Raw genomic sequence first — 23,131 nt, forward strand, 5'->3', positions numbered from 1 at the left:
AGAAGAACTTTAACATTAATTGATTTTGCAAATAGGAAAAGAAAGATTTAACACTTATTAGTCTTGATATAGGTTCAGCATTTGATTCAGTAAGTTGGGACTATCTGTTTACCTTACTGAAATGCACAAATTTCTCTGATGCATTTGTAAATTTAATTGAGCATTTATACAAAGGAACGCTGGCTTATATTAAGGTAGGAACATATGTTTCACAAAAATACCCATTCTTAAAGGTACAAAGCAAGGATGTCCACTTTCTCCACTATTATTCACTTTAGTAATGGAGCCTTGGGCTAATTTGATTAGAAACAGTACTGAGATAGAGGGTTTTGAAATAGAAGAAAATACAACATCAAAAATTCAACTTTTTGCAGATGATGTTCTAATTACATCAGCAGGATCTAATTCTTCTATGCAGTCTTTATTTGATAAAATGATGAATTTTAAAAGTATTTCTGGTTTAATATTCAATGAAGAAAAAACTAAAATACTACCTATATATACACGAAAAAATACTCTCATTAGTGGTTTTACTAAATATGTACCCAACTCAGGTCAGATAACTTATTTAGGTATAATACTATCTAAAGATATTAAATCTGTTATATATAATAACTATAATACCTGTTTTCTTAATATACAAAATCTTTTTAATACCTGGAATAATATGTTTTTTACTATGGAGGAGAGACTTACAATTATTAAAATGATAATATTCCCCAAGATTTTATACTTAATACAATCAATAATACTTTCACCTACAAAAATAACTATCAAGAAACTGAATACACTAATGTTAAATTTCTTATGGGCACCTAATAGACCTAGGATTGCATTAAAGAAACATACTAATAGCTGGTCTCAAGGGTATTTCTTTTCCAGACTTTAATTTATATATTATCTCTTCTATTATAAAAGTTATTACTTTATTAATAGATCGGTCATATGTCAAAATGGAAAGATTATTGGGAGCTAATTAGTATGCACTTCATGAAAATCTCCTTAACACATAAAAATATGATTATAAATAACTCCATGTTGTGGTTGCTAAAGGAATTTTGTACTTCACCTATTACACCTAAACATATGGTCTGTTACCCATTAAATATTATTATTAGTTATCGTAACTTTATATTCATGCACCCTAAGTATAGGGAATGGAATTTTATTGTATTCCCTATAATTTATACTCAGGGTATGCTTATGTCATCTACTTCTGAAGGAGCTCATTTAGCTATAGATAATAATCTAAAGTACTGGTATCAGCTGATATCTGATAATAAAGTTAAAAATCTAGATTTCTTAAAACAAGAATTTGATCTAAGAGAAACTTGCTGGTTAGAGGTTCAGATCTTTAGACAACATCTCATTGATAGAATAGATCTAATGTCTATAACAGTTAAAGAATCTATTCCAAAACTGATTGATTACTTGATAATAAATTTACAGCATAAAGTTTCTGATAAAGGTAAACTTTCATATATACATAAAATGATCAGACAAGAAACTTTTACAATGTAGATTCATACTGGAATTATTTCACCTCTATTAATGGGGACCCACCAACTCAACAAGATAAACAATATATATTGGAATCTGCTTATAGAACTACATCTTCCATTGTCTGGAGACTTTATACATGGAAATTTTTACATAGATCTTTTTATACACCTTTGATGATGAATAAAATTAATAATAAAGATAATCTATGTAAGAGATGTAATGTAGAAATTAATGCTGACTGGGCTCATATGTTTTATGACTGTATGAAGTTGAAAGAATACTGGAAGTCAATTAATGAATTTTTGCAGGCTCTTTTTACAGATAATTTCATTATTTCTAAGTTTCTTATATTATTCAACACACCTGTACCTCAATGTGTTAAAAAGATTAAGCTTCCCTTGTTATGGTCTATCCTAGCAGTGGCTAGGAAAATAATAACTAGAAATTGGATTTCAGATACACCTCCTTCGCTCAATGAATTTAAAAATGTTATGAATATAATGTGTCATATGGAAATAAGCACAATTAGAATGAGAACAACTAGAAAAACATCACATTTTATTGTATGGGATAATTTACAAAATTTGTTAAAAAAATTCTAATTTCAATAGCACAGTATTTTAGTTTAATTAATTGATCTGATTGTAGTGGATGTCTTTGTAAATACTTTAGTTGTTTTGTTGAATATTATAATAATACCTATTTTTAATTATTTGTATAAAATTGTTATGATATTTCTCTTATATGTTAAAACAATAAATTTGTTTTAAAAAAAAAAAAACTGCCTGCAAGTGTATTTGAGTGTCCTGCAGTTTGATACATCGGTGTCTTGTTTATAGTTAATTCTCTGCCTTATGATCATTGCCTTACACAATAATATTTATGTTCCTTATGACCCTGAATGAGATAAAATGGGTAGCAACAAAAACTGAATGAATAATTTTTAGTATGTATTTTGCATGAACCTGTCTGTGGACACCAGTTGTGTTAGAAATGTTGATAAGACTGTTGTAAGCAGAAAGTTGCTGACTAAAGAAATGAGTTATATTTCTTCTTTTACAGAGAACAAATAAAAAGAGTTAAGGATTCAGAAGATGTCCCTATGGTTCTAGTAGGAAACAAAAGTGATTTACCATCTAGAACAGTAGACACCAAGCAAGCTCAGGACTTAGCAAGAAATTATGGGATTCCATTTATCGAAACTTCAGCAAAAACAAGGCAGGCAAGTAAACTATTTTGGAAAACAATTGACGAATAAGGTGATGCAAGCAGTGTTACTTTTAGTTGTTTTCCTTTGTTGTAGAATAATATAACTAATGTTTTCTTTAAGTTAAGTTCATTTACTACTTTTCATAAGCATGAATTCAGTGTGCTGTTAATCTTTATTGTATGCATTACTTTATTCGTACTTTTTGATGTAATTGCATTAAATTCCTTGTTACATGGATTTGGTCAAAAAGAACTGTGCAAACTTTAATTTACTTATACATTTTGGGGTCACCCCATGTCAGTGTCTACATTTGTATAAGTGTGACAGTCCTACCATATTCCATTCATTTCTTACCTTCTAAGTGAGTTGAGTAGAGCAGTAAGCAATATCTGCTTCAGTTGTTCATGTTTATTCCTTGAGTATATGTAATGATATACATATTAATCTATAATTAAATTAATTCTTGTAGTACGATTTTATTTATTAAAGCCTTCTTTGGCACCACCAAAAAACAGAAAAGAGCCCATATGGAAAACAAACCCTAATGACTATGAGAATTGCTTGTGCTTACTTTATTTTGTTCTGAGACAGTCTCTGTACCTATGAACAACAAGGCTATCCAAGACAAATGCTAGAAGTTTCTTCATAAGCAATTTTAACCAGAAAACAGGCCAGAGTGAATGATGCCTCCTTTTGCACAACAGATTATAGAAAGGAGTCCTCTAAGACCATGACTTCCTGTTCTTAAAAGGCAGAGACGGGGCACAATGAGAGAGTAATCTGAAAAATCATCAATTAAATATTCTAAGTGCTACAACAACAGATCACAACACAAGGTGGGGGGTCCTTTACTTCTCCTGCCCTGACTCCTGTTCCCTGGTTGCTGTTTGTGATGGTAAGATAGTTCTGTTGACAGCAGTGCCTTGTAATTCCCCCAAAGTGATGACAGTTATTATTAAGGCAGGTCAGGATGCATAGCTCGGCATTTCCTTCTCAAAGGAATGCAAGTTGAAAGATCTTGTGGCATGTCCATATCTACACCCAAGCCTACTGGCTTTCCTAGATACAGTGGTCTGTTTTGTGTTTGTCTGTGTTTTACATAGTTGAGATACTTAGGTGTGCATGCCACTTGTTAACACATTTTGTGACAACACACAGCCAAAAAAGAGTACACATTCAGCCTCTGCACTATCCAGATCCTTCATGTCACGTCTAGAGTTTGGATCTTGCTTTTGATGTTTCTCACAGCAAAGCTTTCTCATTCAGTATTAACAATTAAAAGTCCTTTCACTTAGGACATCATTAAGAAGTACCTGCAGCAGTTCTGTCTGTATCATCTGGGCTGAAAGTACAATGTAAATGCATGTCACATGTGCCAACACTTCATTCCAGCCATAATGAGGAGGAGTTTAAAACGTAAGAACATTCTTACCTCCCACAAGATGGCAGCAGTGGAACCAGTTCAAGAACTGACAGGAAGGTTCTGAACATGATAAGGCTAAACGTACTGGGAAATGGTCTTCTCCTTTAAAGTCCTGCTTTAAAGTCCTCTGAAGAAGTAGCCTCTGTCTACTTGACTGCTAGTGAAAGATGGAATTTGTGTACCCTGTCAGTAAAGGATGCAGATGGCAGCTGAAGGGGACTCTCCCGGGCTTCTGCATTTGAGAGAGAGTCCCAAGAAGTTGTCTCAGCTGTCCCACCTGGCACATGAGCATTTAGAGTAACACGAGGGCCACCATGCCTTTTTGGAATGAGATAGTGAGTAATACAGCAATGAAAGGGATGTTGTGTATAATGTGTTTTGGGTGGCAACTAGCGGCATTTAACAAGGTAAACCACTTGGCCAACAGAAAAGTGTTACATTTTCCAATAATGATTCAGTACATACGCCTATTAAAAGGAAAAGGAAAAAAATCTATTTTGAAAAAAAACTATAAATACTAGTGAGGCTTCTGGGGAGGATTCTTCCTCTGTAACTGATACTGGAAATGAACATAGGCAAGAGTCACCAGCTTCATCACATTATACGCAACATCCCAAAATCTCAATATTTGCAGGATTTGTTCATCTGATGAAGTGTTTATGTTACATCAAAATGATTTGATTACTAGGTTTTGGGATAGAGGAGATAATAAATGTCATATAATTGAAACTATTACTTTGGTACAAAATTATGATAGATGTCAGTTATTAAAATACCAACATAGTGATTTTAGGGATGAACATGCCATCAAGTTAATTACAAGTTATGGTCGTAATACCTCTATTTTTATGGATTTAATACAAAAACATTGGAATATTTTGTTATCAGAGGATAAATTAGGTAATATTTTGACACCGAGATGCCTCTTTTCATTCAGAAGAGGCAAAATGCTGGGTGTTTTTTTTAATCATTACAAGAATAAATACCATTGCAAGAATTTACATCAAACTATGATTGATGGGGGATATAGGTTGGCTGTGTCCCTCGTGGTCGTTGTACTTTATGTAGATATGTGTTGAAGAGTAAACAGTTCTTTAGCTGGAACACTCCCAAAGTTTATGATATCCATATATTTGGTAATTGTAGCAGAGACTGGATTATTTATTTAGCCATGTGTACTTGTTCTGCCTTCTATGTGGGACAGACATCACATCCCTTTAGAATGCGGATTTCTGAACATTTAACTGACATTAGGAACAAATGAATATCAAATGCATTATATAAACACACCATTAAACATCCCATTGTACATTTTATGTTTGTCATTACTGATAAAATTGTGGGGAATAGGAACCATATAGCTGGTTGGCATAATATACTAAATAAAAATGAAAATAGATTATTTGACTTGGGGGGGGGGGGTTATTCCCATCAAGTCTTAATGAGCATTTGTAATTATCCAATCCAAGCAGGAACAGGTGGGACAGGTTAATGTTTATTCAGCTGTATTCTTTGGGTCAGTATACACTGATGAAGGGTAGCATGCCAAAACCGGTCTGTGTATTGCTTTGATTTCTTGACTGCTTTATTATACAGGAGTTGATTTGGGTTGCTTTAACAATAAATAAATAAATTCTGAGTATTTTATCTCGCAACTGGAGTGCTGGCCAGTTTTGTTGGTTCATTGGTTTTGTTTGTTTTTTTGGCCTTTGCACTTGCTGTACGTACAGAAGCTCTCTTGAAGTCTGATCATAACTGCCAGAAACAGTTGCACTTTTCAGCATGCCTGACATTCAGCACCTGTCTGCTGTTTGCCCCCCACCCTTCACACAGGATGAATGCAGTGCTCCCTCTGCTCAGAGCTACAGAGTAGGTAAATGGTGGCTCTGGGCCTTAATTATCTTGGTCACCTGTCCTAGTCCTTATTCACTGATCAGTCGGAGATGCTGTCCATCTCCATTAGAATCAGTCTACTCATGTAACTTTGAATGTACTGAATTCCCATGCAGAGACAGACACGGATAGTGTGAGTTGTCTGCCCTTTAGATCCTTCACTCTTCAGTCCTCCTTTGGAGAAACCCTCAGGTTTATGAAGTAGTCTGTGTATTGGCCTGTTGCCCGTCTTCTGCCTTCTCCCCTACAGAAAACAAAGAATCACTACAGAAAACAAAGAATCAGTTTCTTGGGGGGGGGGGGGTGAGAACCACTGGCCATCCTCAGTTTAAGACTTGTCTTCAAGTATGCCATTTTTGCAGCCTGGAAACATCTGGCAGCACAGAAGACAAGAGTATGAGCTATTAATGAGCTGCTTTTTGTAGAGCAGGTTTGATTCACTGAGTCCCCATTTGCCTACTGTGTAACTCTGAGCAAGTCACTTAACCAGAAAGTGCTTTGGGGCAGTTAGGAAAGTGGGCAAGGCTTCTCAATTAACTCCTAGAGTACTTGTCCAAATGCTACTTCTCCTTTTACTAAGAACACCCTTTATAAACATTTAGCAGAGTAGCGTGACATCCCCACCAACTGTCCTAAGAGTGATCTGGGCATGATCTCTGAGGTTGCAAAGACTGCTGTGTATGGCCACCCTGTCACTGAATAAAGAGTACAAAACTTTACAAATAGTATGCAAGATCTTCTTCGCTGTGACATTGAACCTCTGGGACCTTAATTATCTTAGTCACCTGACCCAGTCCTTATTCATTGATTAGACTGTGTAGCAGCTTACCCAGCTCCATAAACTGTGGTCAGTGAGGCTGTGGTTTAGGACCCCCTACCACTGCTTCCGTACTGAGATTTCTCATAACTTACTGCGGTTTTGATCCTGAGCAGCAGCAGCATTTTGTGCCTGTCTGTACTGAACAGCATGGCTTTAACTGTACTCTTTAAAGGATGAGCAGAACAGACCATTCCTAAAGGTTTTGTTTGGGAGATAGTCTTTGTAGCTGGCCTTTTTAAGACATTATCAAAGACTTGCAGGAGAGGAAGTAAGGACTGACCACTATGGTGAGTCCTTATGGTACCAATCTGATGCTGCTTCTTCCTCCAGATGGGTCCATTCCAGGTGAGAAAGAGATTAAGCATCATGCAATCCTACCCCTGCTAAGTTGCCTAGGAGACAATTTTGCAGCAATCCTGATTATTCAAAGGACTATACATGGGATGCCATTTCTCAAAGTTTACTCCAGGTTAAAGAACCATAACCAAGAAATAATGAGTTCTGGATGTGATCTTAAACAGTGGATGTAGAATCCTCAACGAGGCCAGCCCAACTCCACAGAGCTACTGTAACATGCTAAAAATTTTCTTCTGAAAGGGGCTGTAGAGCCTTTTTTTGCTTTGGAAAGAGAGAAAGAGAGAGAGAATGGGATATAATCCTGCCTTCTACTTGTTCCAAGGGGAAAGATAAGAGTCTCCTCTATTCTAGTTCTCCCTAATGTCAGCAATCACAACCAGCTAACACTAACCAGAGCATCAGCATCCTTCTTTAGCAGGCACTTGATTAGTGTAACTGAACATGATGTTTGCCTAATGGCACATCAGTGTTATGGGTCTTCACAGAAGACTCCTTTTTTTCACTGTAGGTAGGCACCACCTTTAATATAGCTTGTTTCTCCTTAAGCTTTCCTTAGCTCTTAGAGTGTTCAGCAAAGTAGAACCCATTTTGGTAGGCACTTTGTAGGAGAAGGAACTCCTAGCATTCCTCTTCATGCTTGTCTGGCTCTTGTCAGCCATGTCAAGAGACTTCCTGTTTTGCCCCTTGCCTGGGTTCTTCACTGGTTGCTGGCCCTTGTGATTACCATAAACTAGGAGAAGTCCTCTCTGGTTCTACATCAGAGGACCCTTTTCATTAGGATAAAGCCGAATGCCTTCCAGTGCCAGTCATTCCTTGCCACAGAAAAGTCATGGTAGTTTATAAGCTTGGACATCTGGGTGAGGTCAGAAAGGGGGTTGGAGGTGCAGACACTCTGTATCTCTTTGGCCTCATGGCAGCCACCATCTTGTCCTGTTTGCCTGTCTTCTTATGAGGATACTTTACTAGATGGTGAGGCATCAGTGGCTTCAGAATTATCACATCTTCACAGACCTTTTACTTGTGTCAGACCTTGTCTACTGGCTTCTCTGTATGATTACCATTCATCTAAACCCATCTCTAAACCCATCACAGGTTCTCACAATAAATGCTTTTCTGAAGGGTTGGGGTGCCCACCTAGGCTTCTTGCTGGAATGAAACATTTGTAGCCCCAGGAAAATAGGCCCCCCATACATTTTATAAAACTAAGGGGGGTTCCTCTTCCTTTTCTAGTTTTAGAAGGGGAGATGAAGCCAAAGACTCTTATCCATCAGTTCAATAAAGCGACATGGTGTGCTACTTACTGGTGTATGAATAAGTAGGGGGCACTTTTTGTGCAAAGAGAAGATGAATTTCTTTCAAGAAGCCATAGGCAATGGCATCCCCTTCACTGTTGTCCACATCTGAGGATAAGTGAATGTGTTGGCAGACTTCCCTGTATTATCAGCCCTTTCCTGGATCTGAAGATAAAGGAGACCTATCTGGTCAGGAACAAGAACAGTGCACCCCCAGAGTTAGAAGTGTTAGTTGCATAGAAAATGTGGTCTTCCTGAGTATGTGTTGGTTCAGCAGGATAAGGAGGTGTTGATGATGCATGCATTCTCCTTTCCTTGGTTAAGAGACTTTATATTTGCTTTCACACTTTTCCTGTGATATCAAGCTTTCTATTAGAATTCACATAAAAGGGCCAGGGCTCATTTTTGTCACTCTTGGTGACCAAGGAGAATGTCATTTCAGGCTGTCATGTCCTTGACAGTCTAGAATCCCTGCATAAGCCAGGCAGGTCCCCCCATTTAGGGTGACAGACAGCTTCACCTCCAGGCATAGGTGTGTTATTTCCCCTAAGCCTGCTAAACCTTCTGATTAAGGTCTCAGTGGTGATCAAAACTGTCGGTTAGCCCTTCACTCATCAGTTTTTTTTTTTTTACTAAGTAGAAGAGGTTTTCTTCTGGGTTGAAGCATAAGCATATCCTGTTTTACTTAGTTCTTAGTTATTTCACAGTCGCGATACATATTTCCACCATTTGGGTCCATCACTTCCTTGTGAAGGGCAGAACTGTGGCCCACCACTGGCTTGTCAAGCAGATACCTATGGGGGTTTGCATCTTTTCCCTCCATTGAAGAACCATTCCATGAAACCTCTTCTTTCATGACTGATGGGCTTTCTTATCCCTTACACAAAAAGCTTTCAGCACTGTAGAACAATGGTTCTCTAACCGTTGTCTTCTCCTTAATCCGAAAAAAAACAAACTTTTGCTCTTTACACCTTCCCAAATGTCTACCTCTCTACACTTCACTCTTACAGCCAGTAATGGCACCCTTATATCTCCCGACCTCACCACCAAACTCCTAGGAATTACAATTTATAATCACCTAAACTATGACACCAACATAAATACTACAATAAAATCAATTAACAGAAAACTAGGATCCCTTTATAGAATTAAACCTTTCCTTACACCTGAAGCCAGGACCGCAATAGCTAGAACCCACTTAATCTCTACCCTATTCTATGCTTCCCCCATATATACTAACCTTTCTAAAAATAATCTCAACAAACTAGCCATATCATATAACAATATTGCTAGATTTGCTACAAATTCACCTTTCAGGACTCATCACTGTCTGAATCTAAAACAACTGGGCTGGCTTGAACTCCTTAACCAGCTACAATTTAACCAACTTACAATAGCCCATAAAGCCCTATACCAACCCAGCAACACTCCAATTCTTTCTGCCCTCATCATATCATATAATAACCTGAAGAATCTATGCTCCTCAAACAAAATGTGGATTCATACTACCTTATCAAAAAACCTAGCAGGTGACTCCTTGTTCTCTAACTCTGTTGGTAAAGTATGGAATCAACTACCACATGATCTTACTTCTCAGACCTCTCTCCCACAATTCAAAACTAATCTAAAATTTTTTCTCACCAACCACTGGTTATGCTCTTGTACCAACCCTGCCTAACTGTTATCCTTCACCGACTGTTACACTCTATAACCTCTATATTCCTACCTCTATATTCTACACTCTATAAACTAACCTTTTTTTACTTAAATACTAATGCTTATGAGTCTTGAGTACTATTTTCCATATTTGACTATTTCATTCAATTTTACAATTTTTTTTATGTAAACTTTAACTGAATGTTGTAATATTGTATGTTGATGCCTTTTGTAGACTTATATTACTTTTAATTTTTCTGTACGTTTTTTTTTCTGGAGCTTTTCTCCCCGGGCCTCTACTGAAAATGGACATGTATCCAGTTGGACTAGCCCGGTCAACAAATGTAAAATAAATAAAATAAATAAAAAAATCTCTATCTCACAACTTGTGGTTCAGTGGATCTTCAGTTCATTCCTCAGAAGGTCCTTTGTTAGTGTTCATTACCTTCACATGTAAAATCTTGAAGTTGTAGGTTTTGTTTTTTTTTTTTTTTTTTTTTGTAGAGAACTGTATTTGGCCTTTCACAAAGACTAGAAATCCCTTAAAACTAAGTTTCGCTTCCTACCAGAAGTGGCATCAAGGTTGTTCTTTAATCAGTCTGTTCATCTGTCATCAGCACCCCTCTGTCTTTTTTATAGCATTTGAAGCCAGGAAAGAGAGTCTTTCCCATATACTTGATGTTGTACTCAGATATGTAGATATTCTTCGTGTTTCACTGTTGCAGTCATCACCTGTGGGTTATTCCTGCTGTGGTAGCCCTCGGCCGGCCTGCATACCAGAGTCAATTTTTTTTGCGTCGGCTGCAGTCGCCTGTAGTCTGACTTCCGGTCATCAGTGCTATAAAGCAAGGCAGCCGACGTCATTACATCAGTCTTTCTTGCCTTGAAGCCCGTAGCAGAAGCAGTTCGCACGAGAGCCAGTTGGTCGCTACCAGAGTTTGAATTTCAGCTGAAAATGCCTAAAACTAAGTACCCCGTTGTGGACCCCTTTTTTCTTGCACTAACCAATGTCCGAAAAAGTTCACAGTTGTCTCACCTGTGGAAAGCAGATCCCACACCGAGACTTCCATTCTTACTGTGTCACTTGTTTAGGCCCAGACCACGATGTCCCCCGTTGCCGGTTCTGTGCCCTCTTTAATGCGAGAACCATTCGCCGTAGAGCTCTTATTGTAGACAGTATTTTCGTGTTCCATCTGTGCATTCTGATATGGTGTCCGTCAGCCAACAATCCGTGGACATTCCGAAAAAATGTAGAGATAAAGATAGAGACTGTCCTCACAAGGCTAAGCCTTCAGATGACTCTACCACTAAACAGGTCTTCAGTTCTCTGGAATTCAGTGGGGCGCTTTCACAGCCCCTGATGCTCGATTTGATATCTGCGCAGGACTCTACTGAGACCCATTCGGAGTCGGGTATGCCACAGAAATCTTCTTCATCTTCTAAGCCTTTGGCTGTCTCTGCATCGGTTGGGTCCGGAGCCGCAATGCAGGCACCAGATTCCGAGAAGGCCTTTCGCACTACCGAATCTAGACAAAAACCAACGTCTTCTCATCCGACTACCATTTCTCTCAGACTTTCAGGCCTAGAAGCCAGGCCACTCCTAGAAAATCTGCTTCTAGCCACCATCTTGCTCCTGCTTTACCACCCCAAGCACAAATGCTTAAAATGGCAAAGGATCTCATCTCCCTTATCCAGGGTAGTCAGACCACAACTTTTAAAAGGAAAAGGCACCCTTCTGCAGAAGTTATGACAGAACAGGATTCTGAGGAATCTGACTATTCAGATTTTGAAGAGGAACAGCAACCTCTGACTTCTTATGAGGATTCAGATGCAGAAGAATCCATCCATTCTGCCTCCCCTCCAGAGGACCTTTCCTTTGGGGAAACCCTTCACACCCTCAGGGAACATTTCCAATGGGAATCTCAGGATTTCCTCCAGTCTAAGAAAAGACTTAGAGAGTTTCTGGACCTGCCCCATCACAGACCCCTGGCCATCCCCCTATTTTAAAAGTGGTGGATGTTTTCCATAAGTCCAGCCTAGCCCCTGACGCCCTTCCACCTGCTCCCAGTAAACCTGACAAGTATTACAGAGTACAGGATTCTCACAAATACCTGTATAGAAATCCTGCTGCAGACCCAGAGGTCATTACTCATGGACGTAAGGGAGTTAAGACTAGTTCTGAAAAGAACCCTACTCCTTCTGACAAGGACTCCAGAGCTCTGGACATATGGGGTAAAAAAGTATACAGCTCTGCAACCTTAGCATCAGATCGCTCAACTGTCAATTCCACATGTTGAAATACCAACAACACACTTTGGAACTATTAAAATAAAATATTTCTACCTTTTCTGACTGTGCCAATTCAAAAGAGTTAGCAGATTTACTGCACTCTGTTTGTCAAGTGGCCAAACACTCATTACACTGTGGATATGACGCCCTGGAAGCCTCTAGCAGGGCAGCAGTGACAGGAGCTGTTATTAGGAGACATGCATGGGTGAAGGAACAACCTCCCCCTGATCATGTCATGTCTAAAGTTACTGATGCACCCCTGGATAAGGACCACTTGTTTGGAATAAATAAGAGGTGCTTAAAAAGATGGAAGGCAAAGGAAAATCTATGCAGACAGTAAAAGATTTCTTTCAGGTTCAACCTCCCAGGTTCAGCAGGAACTTTCCCTCTAAACACTGGTCCTTCCCTGCACCTAGCAGACAGGGCCAAGGTAAGCCCCACAGGGACAGACCATCCAGGCCCCCATCCCAGGGCAAGCAAACAGTGGACCTCTTCCGCCCCAAAGGCAGGGAGTTCTAAGCCACCCTTCTATGGCAAAAACTCACAATGACTCCCCCTCCCCCTCTGCCCTCCCTTCACTCACCAAAAGCTAGGAGGAAGGCTCTTCCTCTTCAAAGAAATTTGGCTTTCTGTAACAAAGGACCAATAGGTCTTAAAGATAATTTTTCGTGGATACAAATTCTCCTTCAGCAAACTCCCAGTGCCAAGAGGGTACCCAGACTTACCTCCAAATCAGTGGGCAGAGGCATTGAAACAGGTCCAAACTCTCATATCCCAGGGAGCAGTAGAACCTGTCCCCTCAGAACAAACAGGCAAAGGCTTTTCCTTGTCCCCAGAAATCCTGGATCTATCCATTCTGAGCACCTCTCTGGTGGTCCCCAGATTCAAAATGCTAACTTTGCAGCAGCTTCTGCCTATGCTGACAAAAAATTCCTGACTAGTGACCCTAGACCTAAAAGATGCCTACCTTCACATCCCCATAAGGGATTCCTGAAGGAAATTCCTGCACTTCAGAGAAGGATCACAGCACTTTCAGTTCTCTGTGCTGCCCTTTGGCTTATCTACTGCACCCAGAGTATTCACCAAATGCTTAGCCCCAGACATAGCATTTTGCAGACAGAGAAATATACAGATTTACCCTTACCTGGACGTCTGCCTCATTCAGGCAGAGTGCAAAGAAAAGCTGCTCCAGGACCTTCTCTTTGTCAAATCCCTTCTAACTTCCCTAGGGTTCACCATCAACAAGAAGAAATCAAAGCAAACTCCCACCTTGAAGATAATTTTCATTTGAGCTCTACTAGACACAGCATCCCAAATGGCCTTCCTGTCCCCAGAAAAGCAGAGCTTCCTGCCGCTCTACTTTACCCAGCTGGCTTCCAGAAGTCACCTCACTGTGAGGAAGTTCCTGCAAGCCCTGGGGTACATGGCATCTTGCATCCTTCTTATCCCTCTGGCCAGGCTTCATGTGAGGAAACTTCAGTGGTATCTAAAAGAACCTTTGGTGTCAGCACTCTCAGTCTCTAGAGACCTCTCTCCCTCTGATCCCATTTATAAGGGCCGAGTTTCTCTGGTGGGCAGAGGCCTGTGCCAAGAACAAGGGTCTTCCCTTCATTCTCTGCCCTACCAGCCAGACCATCACCACTGATGCCTCAGACATTGCTTGGGGCACTCACCTAGCAGGTAGGTGCACCCAAGGTCTTTGGGATGCCCAGAGGTTTCCCTTACACATCAGTCAGAAAGAAATGATGGCAGTACAAAAGGCTCTGACATCCTTCAAACCACATCTCAGAACAGAGGTTCTCCTTATAAAAACAGACAACACCACAGTAATGTGGTATATCAACAAACAGGGGGGGGGCAATTTTAGCCTCTCTGCAGGCTAGCCATGAACCTCTGGCTGACAGCCACCTCCATGGGTCTATACCTAATTGCCCAATACCTGCCAGGGGTCAACAACACCCTGGCAGACCACCTAAGCAGAAACTTACTGGACCCCCACAAATGGCAGCTCCACAGGGAAATCTTTCTGCAAATCACTCAGGAGTGGGGGATTCCAGAGGTGGATCTTTTTGCTTCACACCTCAACCACCAGCTGCAAAAGTTCTGTACCAGGAAGTATCACCCCCTAGCGTGGAGGGTGGATACCTTGATCTTCCCCTGGAACTCCCTCTTTGTGTATGTGTTCCCTCCTCTGCCTCTTATTCCCAAGGTATTGATCAAAATAAGGGAGGAGAGACCAAGAGCCATCCTTATTGCTCCAGATTGGCCCAGACAGCATTGGTACCCCTTACTGTGCAGCCTGACTTTACAGCCCCCCCAAGCAGCTTCCCCTGATCTCAGACCTCTTGACCCAGGTGGGGGGGGGGGGAATAATGCACCCAGACTTGCAGACTCTCAATCTTTCAGCATGGCTTATTCTTTAAACGCTAACAAGGAGTCCCTGTTAAGCAAGCAGGTCCTAGACATTATCACAGAGGCCAGAAGGCCCAGCACCAGAAAATCTTATGCAGGGAAATGGAAAAGATTCTGCTCTTGGAGCCAGTCCAGAGGGGCCAATACCTCACAACCTTCCATCCCTCTTATCTTGGATTACCTAGTCGAGTTGCTCAAAAGTGGCCTCTCCTTCTCTTCTATTAAAATCCATGCCTCAGCCATTTCAGCCCATTACGATTCAGACCTACCCCTCTTCTCTCATCCTTTGATTAAACAGTTCCTCAGAGGGGCTTCTAATATCAGACCTCCCAGAAGGCCTCCCACACCAACCTGGGACCTGAATTATGTTATAGAAAAACTAACCTTACCTCCTTTTGAACCTGCTGCTTCAACAGAATTGAAATACCTCTCCTGAAAACTGCCTTCCTACTAGCTATCACCTCAGCCAGAAGGGTTTCAGAACTTCAGGCACTCATGGCTGTTGAACCCTTCATCGTTTTCCATGCAGACAGAGTCTCCCTGAGGACTAATCCCTCCTTTATTCCCAAGGTGGTATCTGATGTGACCCTAAACCAGGTCATACACCTACCCACCTTCTTTCCCAATCCTCAAAACAAGGGGGAAAGAATTCTGCACTCGCTAGACATGCACAGACAACTCAGAGACTATCTTGACCGTACTAAACCCTTCAGAAAAACAGACCAGCTGCTTGTCAGCTTTGCCCCAGGGGCAGAGGGGAAGCACATTTCCAAGAAAACCATTTCCAATGGATATCACACTGTATCCATTTCTGCTACAGACTACATGGGACCCCCCCCCAAGTCTGTTCATACCTATTCCACTAGGTCACCCTCTACTTCCACAGCCTTCCTCAGAGGAGTCCCCACCAGGGACATCTTGGAAGCTGCCACCTGGAACTCTGTCCATACCTTTACAAGAAATTACCACCTACCTCTTTTTTCTAAGTCTAAGGCAGGGTTTGCCTCTGCAGTTCTGCAGGGCTTGCTTACCCATGCCTAGGGCTCTAACCTATCCTTCCACCCCTCTCCTCAGCTTTGGAAATCCTGCCACAGGTGATGACTGCAACAGTGAAACATGACAAACATAGTACAGTTGTGTACACTTACCATAAATGTAGATGTTTAAGTGTATTCACTGTTGCAGTCCTGGTTTCCCTCTCTCCATCCCCCTTATATCCTCTTTCCCTAAGGGGACATAAGCTTCCTACGGTGGTCTTTAGCCACCAGGACCACTTTACCTTATTTCCTTGTGCTTCTGACAGGTTAGGGCAAGAAAAACTGATGTAATGATGTCGGCTGACTTGCTTTATAGCACTAACGACCTGACGTTAGATTACAGGTGACTGCAGCCTACACAAAAAAACACTGACTCTGGTATTCAGGCCGGCCGAGGGCTACCACAGCAGGGATAACCCACAGGTGATGATTGCAACAGTGAATACACTCGAGTGTCTACATTTATGGTAAGAGTACACAACTGTACTTTCTCTAGGCCTGGCCATTTAGATATCACCTTTGCTAAGAGTATGGAGATGCTAGCAGTAGCTAAGCAAAATGTCTCCAATTGGATTGCTAACTGTATTATCTTCTGCCCCCAGGCAGCAAATCATCCAATAACTAATATTAAAGGCCACTCCACCATGGACATAGTTGCTTCCAGTAGCTATTTCAAGACTTCATCAATTACAGACACTTGTGCTGTAGGCATATAGTTCTGGCTTACATTTCAGAAAGCATTAATTCTTGGATTGTGGTTTCAGGAGCTGGACCTCCGTTGGCACTTCACTCTCAGAAGTTAGTCTTCTCGGACCTTTGATCTTTAGGCATTTCTGTCCAGCTGCTGCCATCCTAGGATTTTTTTTCTGAATACTGTTTGAAATTCTTTCAAGTAATGACCCCCTGTAGAGGGCCTTTGAAGTCAGATGTAACAGATGCATACTTAGTACATCAGTTAATGTGCGATAAGGTTCACTGAGAAGCATATTTATTACCCCTTTCCTGCCTCCACTGATTAGACCAAAGTCTGGATAACTATGCTTAAGCCCATGAAGGAGAAGGTTATGTTACTGTTATGTGCAATCTCTGTTGTACAGTCAACCTTTGTCAGCTGCCTTCCTGTGTAAAATCATGCTCCCCTAATAATCTCAGTGTAATTAAACTCCTAAAAATCTATCATTCCAGGTTGCTTCTTTATTTCTCCAAGTAATCCTAAGAATGTTGCTGAATATATATTGTCTTGCCTAGCACATAACATCCTGCATGTAATGATACTTATGAGTGAAAAGCAGATGTCTGCGACATGGAAAGCATACTAGATTTGATATTTACTACCAAGCATGATTACATGACACATGTAAGAGCTATGGCTGATATCTTCAGTGTTATTATAGCAACTGCCTGGAGTAAACCCAATATACCATAAAACAGTCTTAACACTATGTCCATAAAAACATTTTGACCCTATAACATTCGTCAACATTCTCAAGTACATAAATCTGTCAGACTCTGGTTTAGAAACTACTTATACAACAGACCTCAGACTATTTCAAATCTTTGCTAAAAATGTGTTATCTGACACAAGTACACTAAATGTGGGAGTTCCTCAAGGCTTAGTCCCAGGACTCATACTGTTCTCATTATTCGTAAATGACATCTCTCATTAACTTGCCAAACTTAAAAATTAAATGTGTTTGCAGATGATAGCCTTATAAATTCCACCAAATACTGCAACAATCAGTCACTTCACAAACCGTTGTCATTGGCTCCACAATAAACTCCAAATTAACAGCACCAAAACAAACACCATGCTTTCCTCTACAGCAAAGAAATTGGCATTACTTCCATCCTTACACATAACAGATTTAAAAGGTAATCTTGTTGCAGGTGTTAAGGAACAAAAATGTCTTGGCGTAACACTTGATACCTTAATGAACTTTAACATACACAGAAAAAAATTTACCACCAAAGTTTTACAACAGCTTAAAAAATGGTGTTGTTTCTCTCAGCAGTTACAATAATGGCTATAGCCAAAAATGTCCTAATACCAAATATTGAATATGGCCTTCTCATTATTACTTGTTCTTCACTCTGCAACAAACACTCAAGAAAATTCAAATTGCTGAAAGTAAAATACTTCCTCTGCTTTCAGATAAAAACTGCCATCACCGTAACTTATATAAAAAAGCTCAGTGGGTACCAATCACTAACAGGCTCTCCTTTCTTCATAATATAGTAACTTATAAAATTCTATAAAGTGGCTTTTGCCCACTGCTCAAATATCTAGTCCAAATCAGGGAACAAAACTACTTCGTAAGGAACACCCAAGAAAGTTCGCTCACATTAACTGGACCTAGGTATCAAACTAGAAGGCCTTTGAAAAAAAAGCCCTCTCTAGAACAGGACAGGCTGCATGGAACTAGCTACCTACTGATATAGATAATCTTCAGATATTCAAGAAAAAGTTCAGACAACTTGTACAAGATGAATGGAAGTGTACATGCTTTTGTGATACAGACTAGGTCTGCAGCTTATAATGGCAGGAAGACACATGTATTAATGTTTAGTCTTGTACATATGATATTTAACCCTTTCAACTTATTTATTTAAAAGAACAGTTTACTATATTATCCCGTCCATCTACCTTGACTGATAGGTTATCCACCCTCGTGGCAGATTGGAGATTGCAGCTTTTCTGCTTTAGAGATGTTCATCGTGTTTCACTGTTGCAGTTATCACCCTTGGGTTATCCTGCTGGCAGGCTACCCGCAGTCGGACAGAATTCCAAAGTCTAGGTCCGGCATCGGTTGCTGTCGCTTATTCCCTGACGTCAGTACGCCAGGGGTATAAAAGACGCAGCTGACGCCATTTTCTTCAGTCTTTCTTGCCGCGCGGTGCCCGAAGCATAAGCAGTTCGCAAGTGCCGGTCGGCCGACTCCTGAGATTTTCAAATCTGAATTTCAGAACCAAAGTCTTCATTAAAGCTAAGTACCCCGTTGGGGAAACTTTTTTCTTGTTCCAGACCAATGTCAGAAAAAGTTAACAATTGTATTTCTTGTGGGAAGCAAATACCTCATAAGGATTTTCACTCTTACTGTATTCCTTGCCTAGGCCCTGATCATAACGTTGCTAGCTGTCGGTTTTGTGCTAGATTTAACCAACGCACTATCAAGCGTCGGTTCGATTTTGCCCTCCATTACTTTGGCTGAAGATTTAACTATATAATGCCGTTGGATCAGCTGACAACCGGAGTTTACAAAAAATGCAAGGAAAAAGATAGGCATCCGAGGTCCAAAACCGACGACGAAGCCTCTGCTAGGCCAGTCGCCGGTTCTCAGTGAGGCACTTTCGCAGCCCCTGGCACCCGCTACCTCAGAGCCACAGGCCGCTTCCGACTCCCACGTGGAGCTGACTGGGCCTCTGGATACTCAAGGTATTGGACACTCGGAAATCATACCCTCAGGTGGGTCAGGAGCCACTGAGCAGGCATCAGCTTCTGAGGGTGTCTTCAGACCTACACAGCTTTATATTAAGCCATCTTTAGCTTCAAAGACAAAGACTAAAGCAGCACTAAAGACAAAGAAACAAGTACAGCATTCTCCTACTCAGACTTCCATGCCTAAAAAACAGATGCTTAAAATGGCTGAAGACCTAATTACTTTGATCAGGGGCTCCCATCCCCCTCCTGATAAGAGGCCTAGGCAAGAGACAGAGTATGATTCTTCTGATCAGGTTTCTATTTCCTCTGATTCCTCTTCTGAACAGGATTACTCCATGCTTCCCTATGAGGATTCTGATGCTGAAGAATCCTTTTCTTCAGCCTCTCCTCCTGAGAATTATTCTTTTGGGGAAACCCTACATACCATGAGGGAACATTTCCACTGGGAGAGCCAAGATTACTCTGAATCTAAGAAAAGGCTCAGAGACTTTCTGCTACTTCCTCAGCACAGACCCCTAGCTATTCCACCTGTTCTAGACATTGTAGATGATGTATTTTCAGAGTCCGGACTATCCCCAGACTCTTTACCCCCTGCACCTGCTAAGCCAGACAGAAACTACAGGGTCCTGGATTCTCATAAATTCCTGTATAAAAATCCCGCTGCTGACCCAGAAACTATATCACAGGGTCCCAAGGGGGTTAAAGCTTCCACTGCAAAAAACCCTGCTCCCTCTGACAGGGATTCCAGGTCTTTAGACATATGGGGGATAAAGTGTACACTTCTGCAACCCTGGCCATAAGGGCTTTAAATTGTCAGTTTCATATGCTCAAATACCAGCAATATTTAATGTCACTGCTTAAACAGAAAATGTTGACAAATACGGAATGTTCAGAGAACAAGGAATTGCAGGATTTATTGCATGAAGCTGAACAAGTGGGAAAGCATACTTTGCAATGTGGTTATGATTCTCTGGAGGCCTCTTGCAGGGCCGCTGTTACAGGTTCTGTTATAAGAAGACATGCTTGGTTAAAGGAACAAAATCTGCCTGATCATGTTAAAGCAAAATTATTAGATGCACCATTACAGCATGATACTTTGTTTGGCACAAAAGCAGAAGAAGTGTTGAAAAAAATGGAGGATAAAGCAAAATCCATGCAGACAGTCAAGGATTTCTTACAGGTACAGCCACCCAGGTTTAGCAGAAACTGGCCTTCTAAAAATTGGTCCTTTCCAGCATCAGACAGACCACAAAGAGGCAGATACAGGCATCCCAGGGGCAGATCTCAGCCCCAAGGCTCCTACAGGCCTAAACAATGGAGTGCTCCTACCTCCAAAAGAGGAGAAGACAAATCACAACCTTTCAGGAAACAGTCCCAATGACTTTCCTCTACCAGATCCAAGCACTTTTCTTTTGCAAGCCCCCTTAGGGGGAAAAATAGCACTTTTTTCTTCAAATTGGCAAAGGATTACCCAAGACAAATGGGTCCTGAATATAGTGTCCCAAGGCTACAGGTTCCATTTTCACACTCTACCAAGGTCAAGAGGCATGCCAGACCTGCCACACAATCAATGGGCAGAGGCACAAAAACAAATTACAGCCCTCATGGATATGAGGGCCATTCAGCATGTACCACAACAAGAGCAGGGGCAAGGATTTTACTCCAGACTTTTCCTAGTACCCAGAAAGGACAAAACCTGGAGACCAATACTGGACCTGTCTATATTAAACACTTTTCTGGAAGTTCCAAAATTCAAGATGTTGACTCTACAGCAGCTACTGCCCATGCTGGGCAAGAAGGCTTGTCTCATAATTATGGACATAAAAGAGGCATACCTGTATGTCCCAATCAGACAATCTTGCAGAAGATACCTCAGATTCATAGCTGGCTGAATGCATTATCAATTCTCTGCACTGCCCTTTGGCTTATCTACTGCGCTCAGGGTCTTCACAAAATGCCTGGCACCAGTAATTGCATTTTGCAGACAAAAAAGGAATTCAAATATACCCCTACTTGGACGACTGCCTAATTCAAGCAGAGAACAAAGACATTCTACTAAAGCATCTGGCGTTTGTGAAAAGATTACTAATTGGCCTAGGGTACACAGTAAACGAAAATAAATCAAAACTAGTGCCCTCTCAAGAGATAATATTCCTGGGTGCAAGCCTAAATACAACTGCCCAGATGGCTTATTTCACGCCGAACAAACAAAAGCAACTGACTACTTACTTCAAGAATTTGGCAACAAAACCCCACTTATCTCCAAGGAAAATCCTGCAGGCCTTGGGTTTCATGGCATCCTGCATTCTACTAATTCCATATGCCAGACTGCATATGAGGAAACTACAGTGGTATCTAAAAAGTGTTTGGACTCAACATTGCCACAGCCTGGAGACAGTAATTGCACTCATTCCCTGCCTGCAATAGGAGTTTCGATGATGGGCAGAAGCTTGTCACCACAACAAGGGTCTGCCATTCAGTTTACCCCCAGCCAAACAAACATTGACAATGGATGCATCAGATTATGCCTGGGGGGCCCATATGGCAGGAAAATGTATTCAGGGCACATGGCCTGCAAACCAGATGCATCTTCACATCATTCAAAAAGAGATGCTAGCTGTTCAAAATGCCCTGACAGCTTTCAAGGACCTACTTCATCCAGGACAGTTACTGATAAAGACAGACAACACTACGGTCATGTGGTACATAAACAAACAGGGAGGTACACATTCCTACCCCCTCTGCAGACAAGCAATGACCTTATGGGACACAGCATTGGCTTTTCAAGTTCACCTGCAAGCACAATTCCTGCCAGGAAAAACAAATACTATGGCAGACGAACTAAGCAGAAACCTCATGGATCACCACAAATGGAAACTGGATCCACAAGTCTTCAGCCAGATAATAAGGAAATAGGGATGCCCAGACATAGATCTATTTCCCTCCCCTCACAACTGCCAATTGCAGAGATTTTGCACAAGGACTTATCACAAGCAAGCATGGAAAGTGGACGCCCTATCCTTCAGCTGGAAAAATCTAACAGTATATGCCTTTCCCCCACTGCCACTCCAACCCGGGGTACTCCTAAAAGTCAGACAAGAGAAGCCAAAAATTATACTGATTGCACCAGACTGGCCACACCAGCACTGGTACCCAATCCTGAAGAGCTTGTCTCAGGGTCCAGCATGGATACTGCCACAGACTTCTCACTTGCTGACCCAGCAAAACAGTCAGATCCTGCACAGCCAACTCAGGACCTTAAATCTGGTGGCATGGCGAATAATGTAGCCATTCAGAACACTCCACTTTCAAAAGCTGTTATGGATGTTATCTTGGAGGCCAGGAGGCCCAGTACCAGAAAATCTTATGCAGAAAAATGGAAGAGATTCTCTGCTTGGAACCAGGAACAAGGCATAGACATGCGTGTACCAAATATCCCTCAGATTTTACAATACCTAACTGAGATGCTAAACAAAGGCCTTTCCTTCTCATCTATTAAGATTCATGCCTCTGCCATTTCAGCCCATTACAATACGGAACCACCTATCTTTTCTCATCCTTTAATAAGGCAGTACCTCAGAGGGGCCAAAAACATTAGGCCTCCAAGGAGAACACCAGATGTTCATCGTGCATTACAGCTGCAGTAATCACATATGGGTTTTCAGCCGGCAGGCGGTCCCTCGGTCGGCCGAATTCCAAAGTCTTGGTCCGGCGTCGGTTGTTGTCGCGTACTCTTCTGACGTCAGGAAGGCTAGAGTATAAAAGACACAGCCGACGCCATCTTCTTCAGTCTTTTGCCG

The 23,131-nt window shown here is 41.2% G+C and overlaps 1 protein-coding gene across 2 annotated transcripts in view; it reads left to right on the top strand.

The window, feature by feature from the left end:
* The window catches only part of KRAS (KRAS proto-oncogene, GTPase), a 346,218-nt gene that overhangs the window by 298,542 nt on the left and 24,545 nt on the right, over positions 1-23,131 (top strand). For both annotated transcript variants that reach the window (XM_044087664.1, XM_044087663.1), the window contains one exon: positions 2,566-2,725. In XM_044087664.1, the coding sequence (XP_043943599.1) occupies positions 2,566-2,725 (160 nt within the window). The remainder of the gene's footprint in view (positions 1-2,565; positions 2,726-23,131) is intronic.

This window comes from Protopterus annectens, chromosome 11.part0 (genome assembly GCF_019279795.1).
Source record: "Protopterus annectens isolate FY-2018-M chromosome 11.part0, PAN1.0, whole genome shotgun sequence".
Lineage (NCBI taxonomy): Eukaryota > Metazoa > Chordata > Ceratodontiformes > Protopteridae > Protopterus > Protopterus annectens.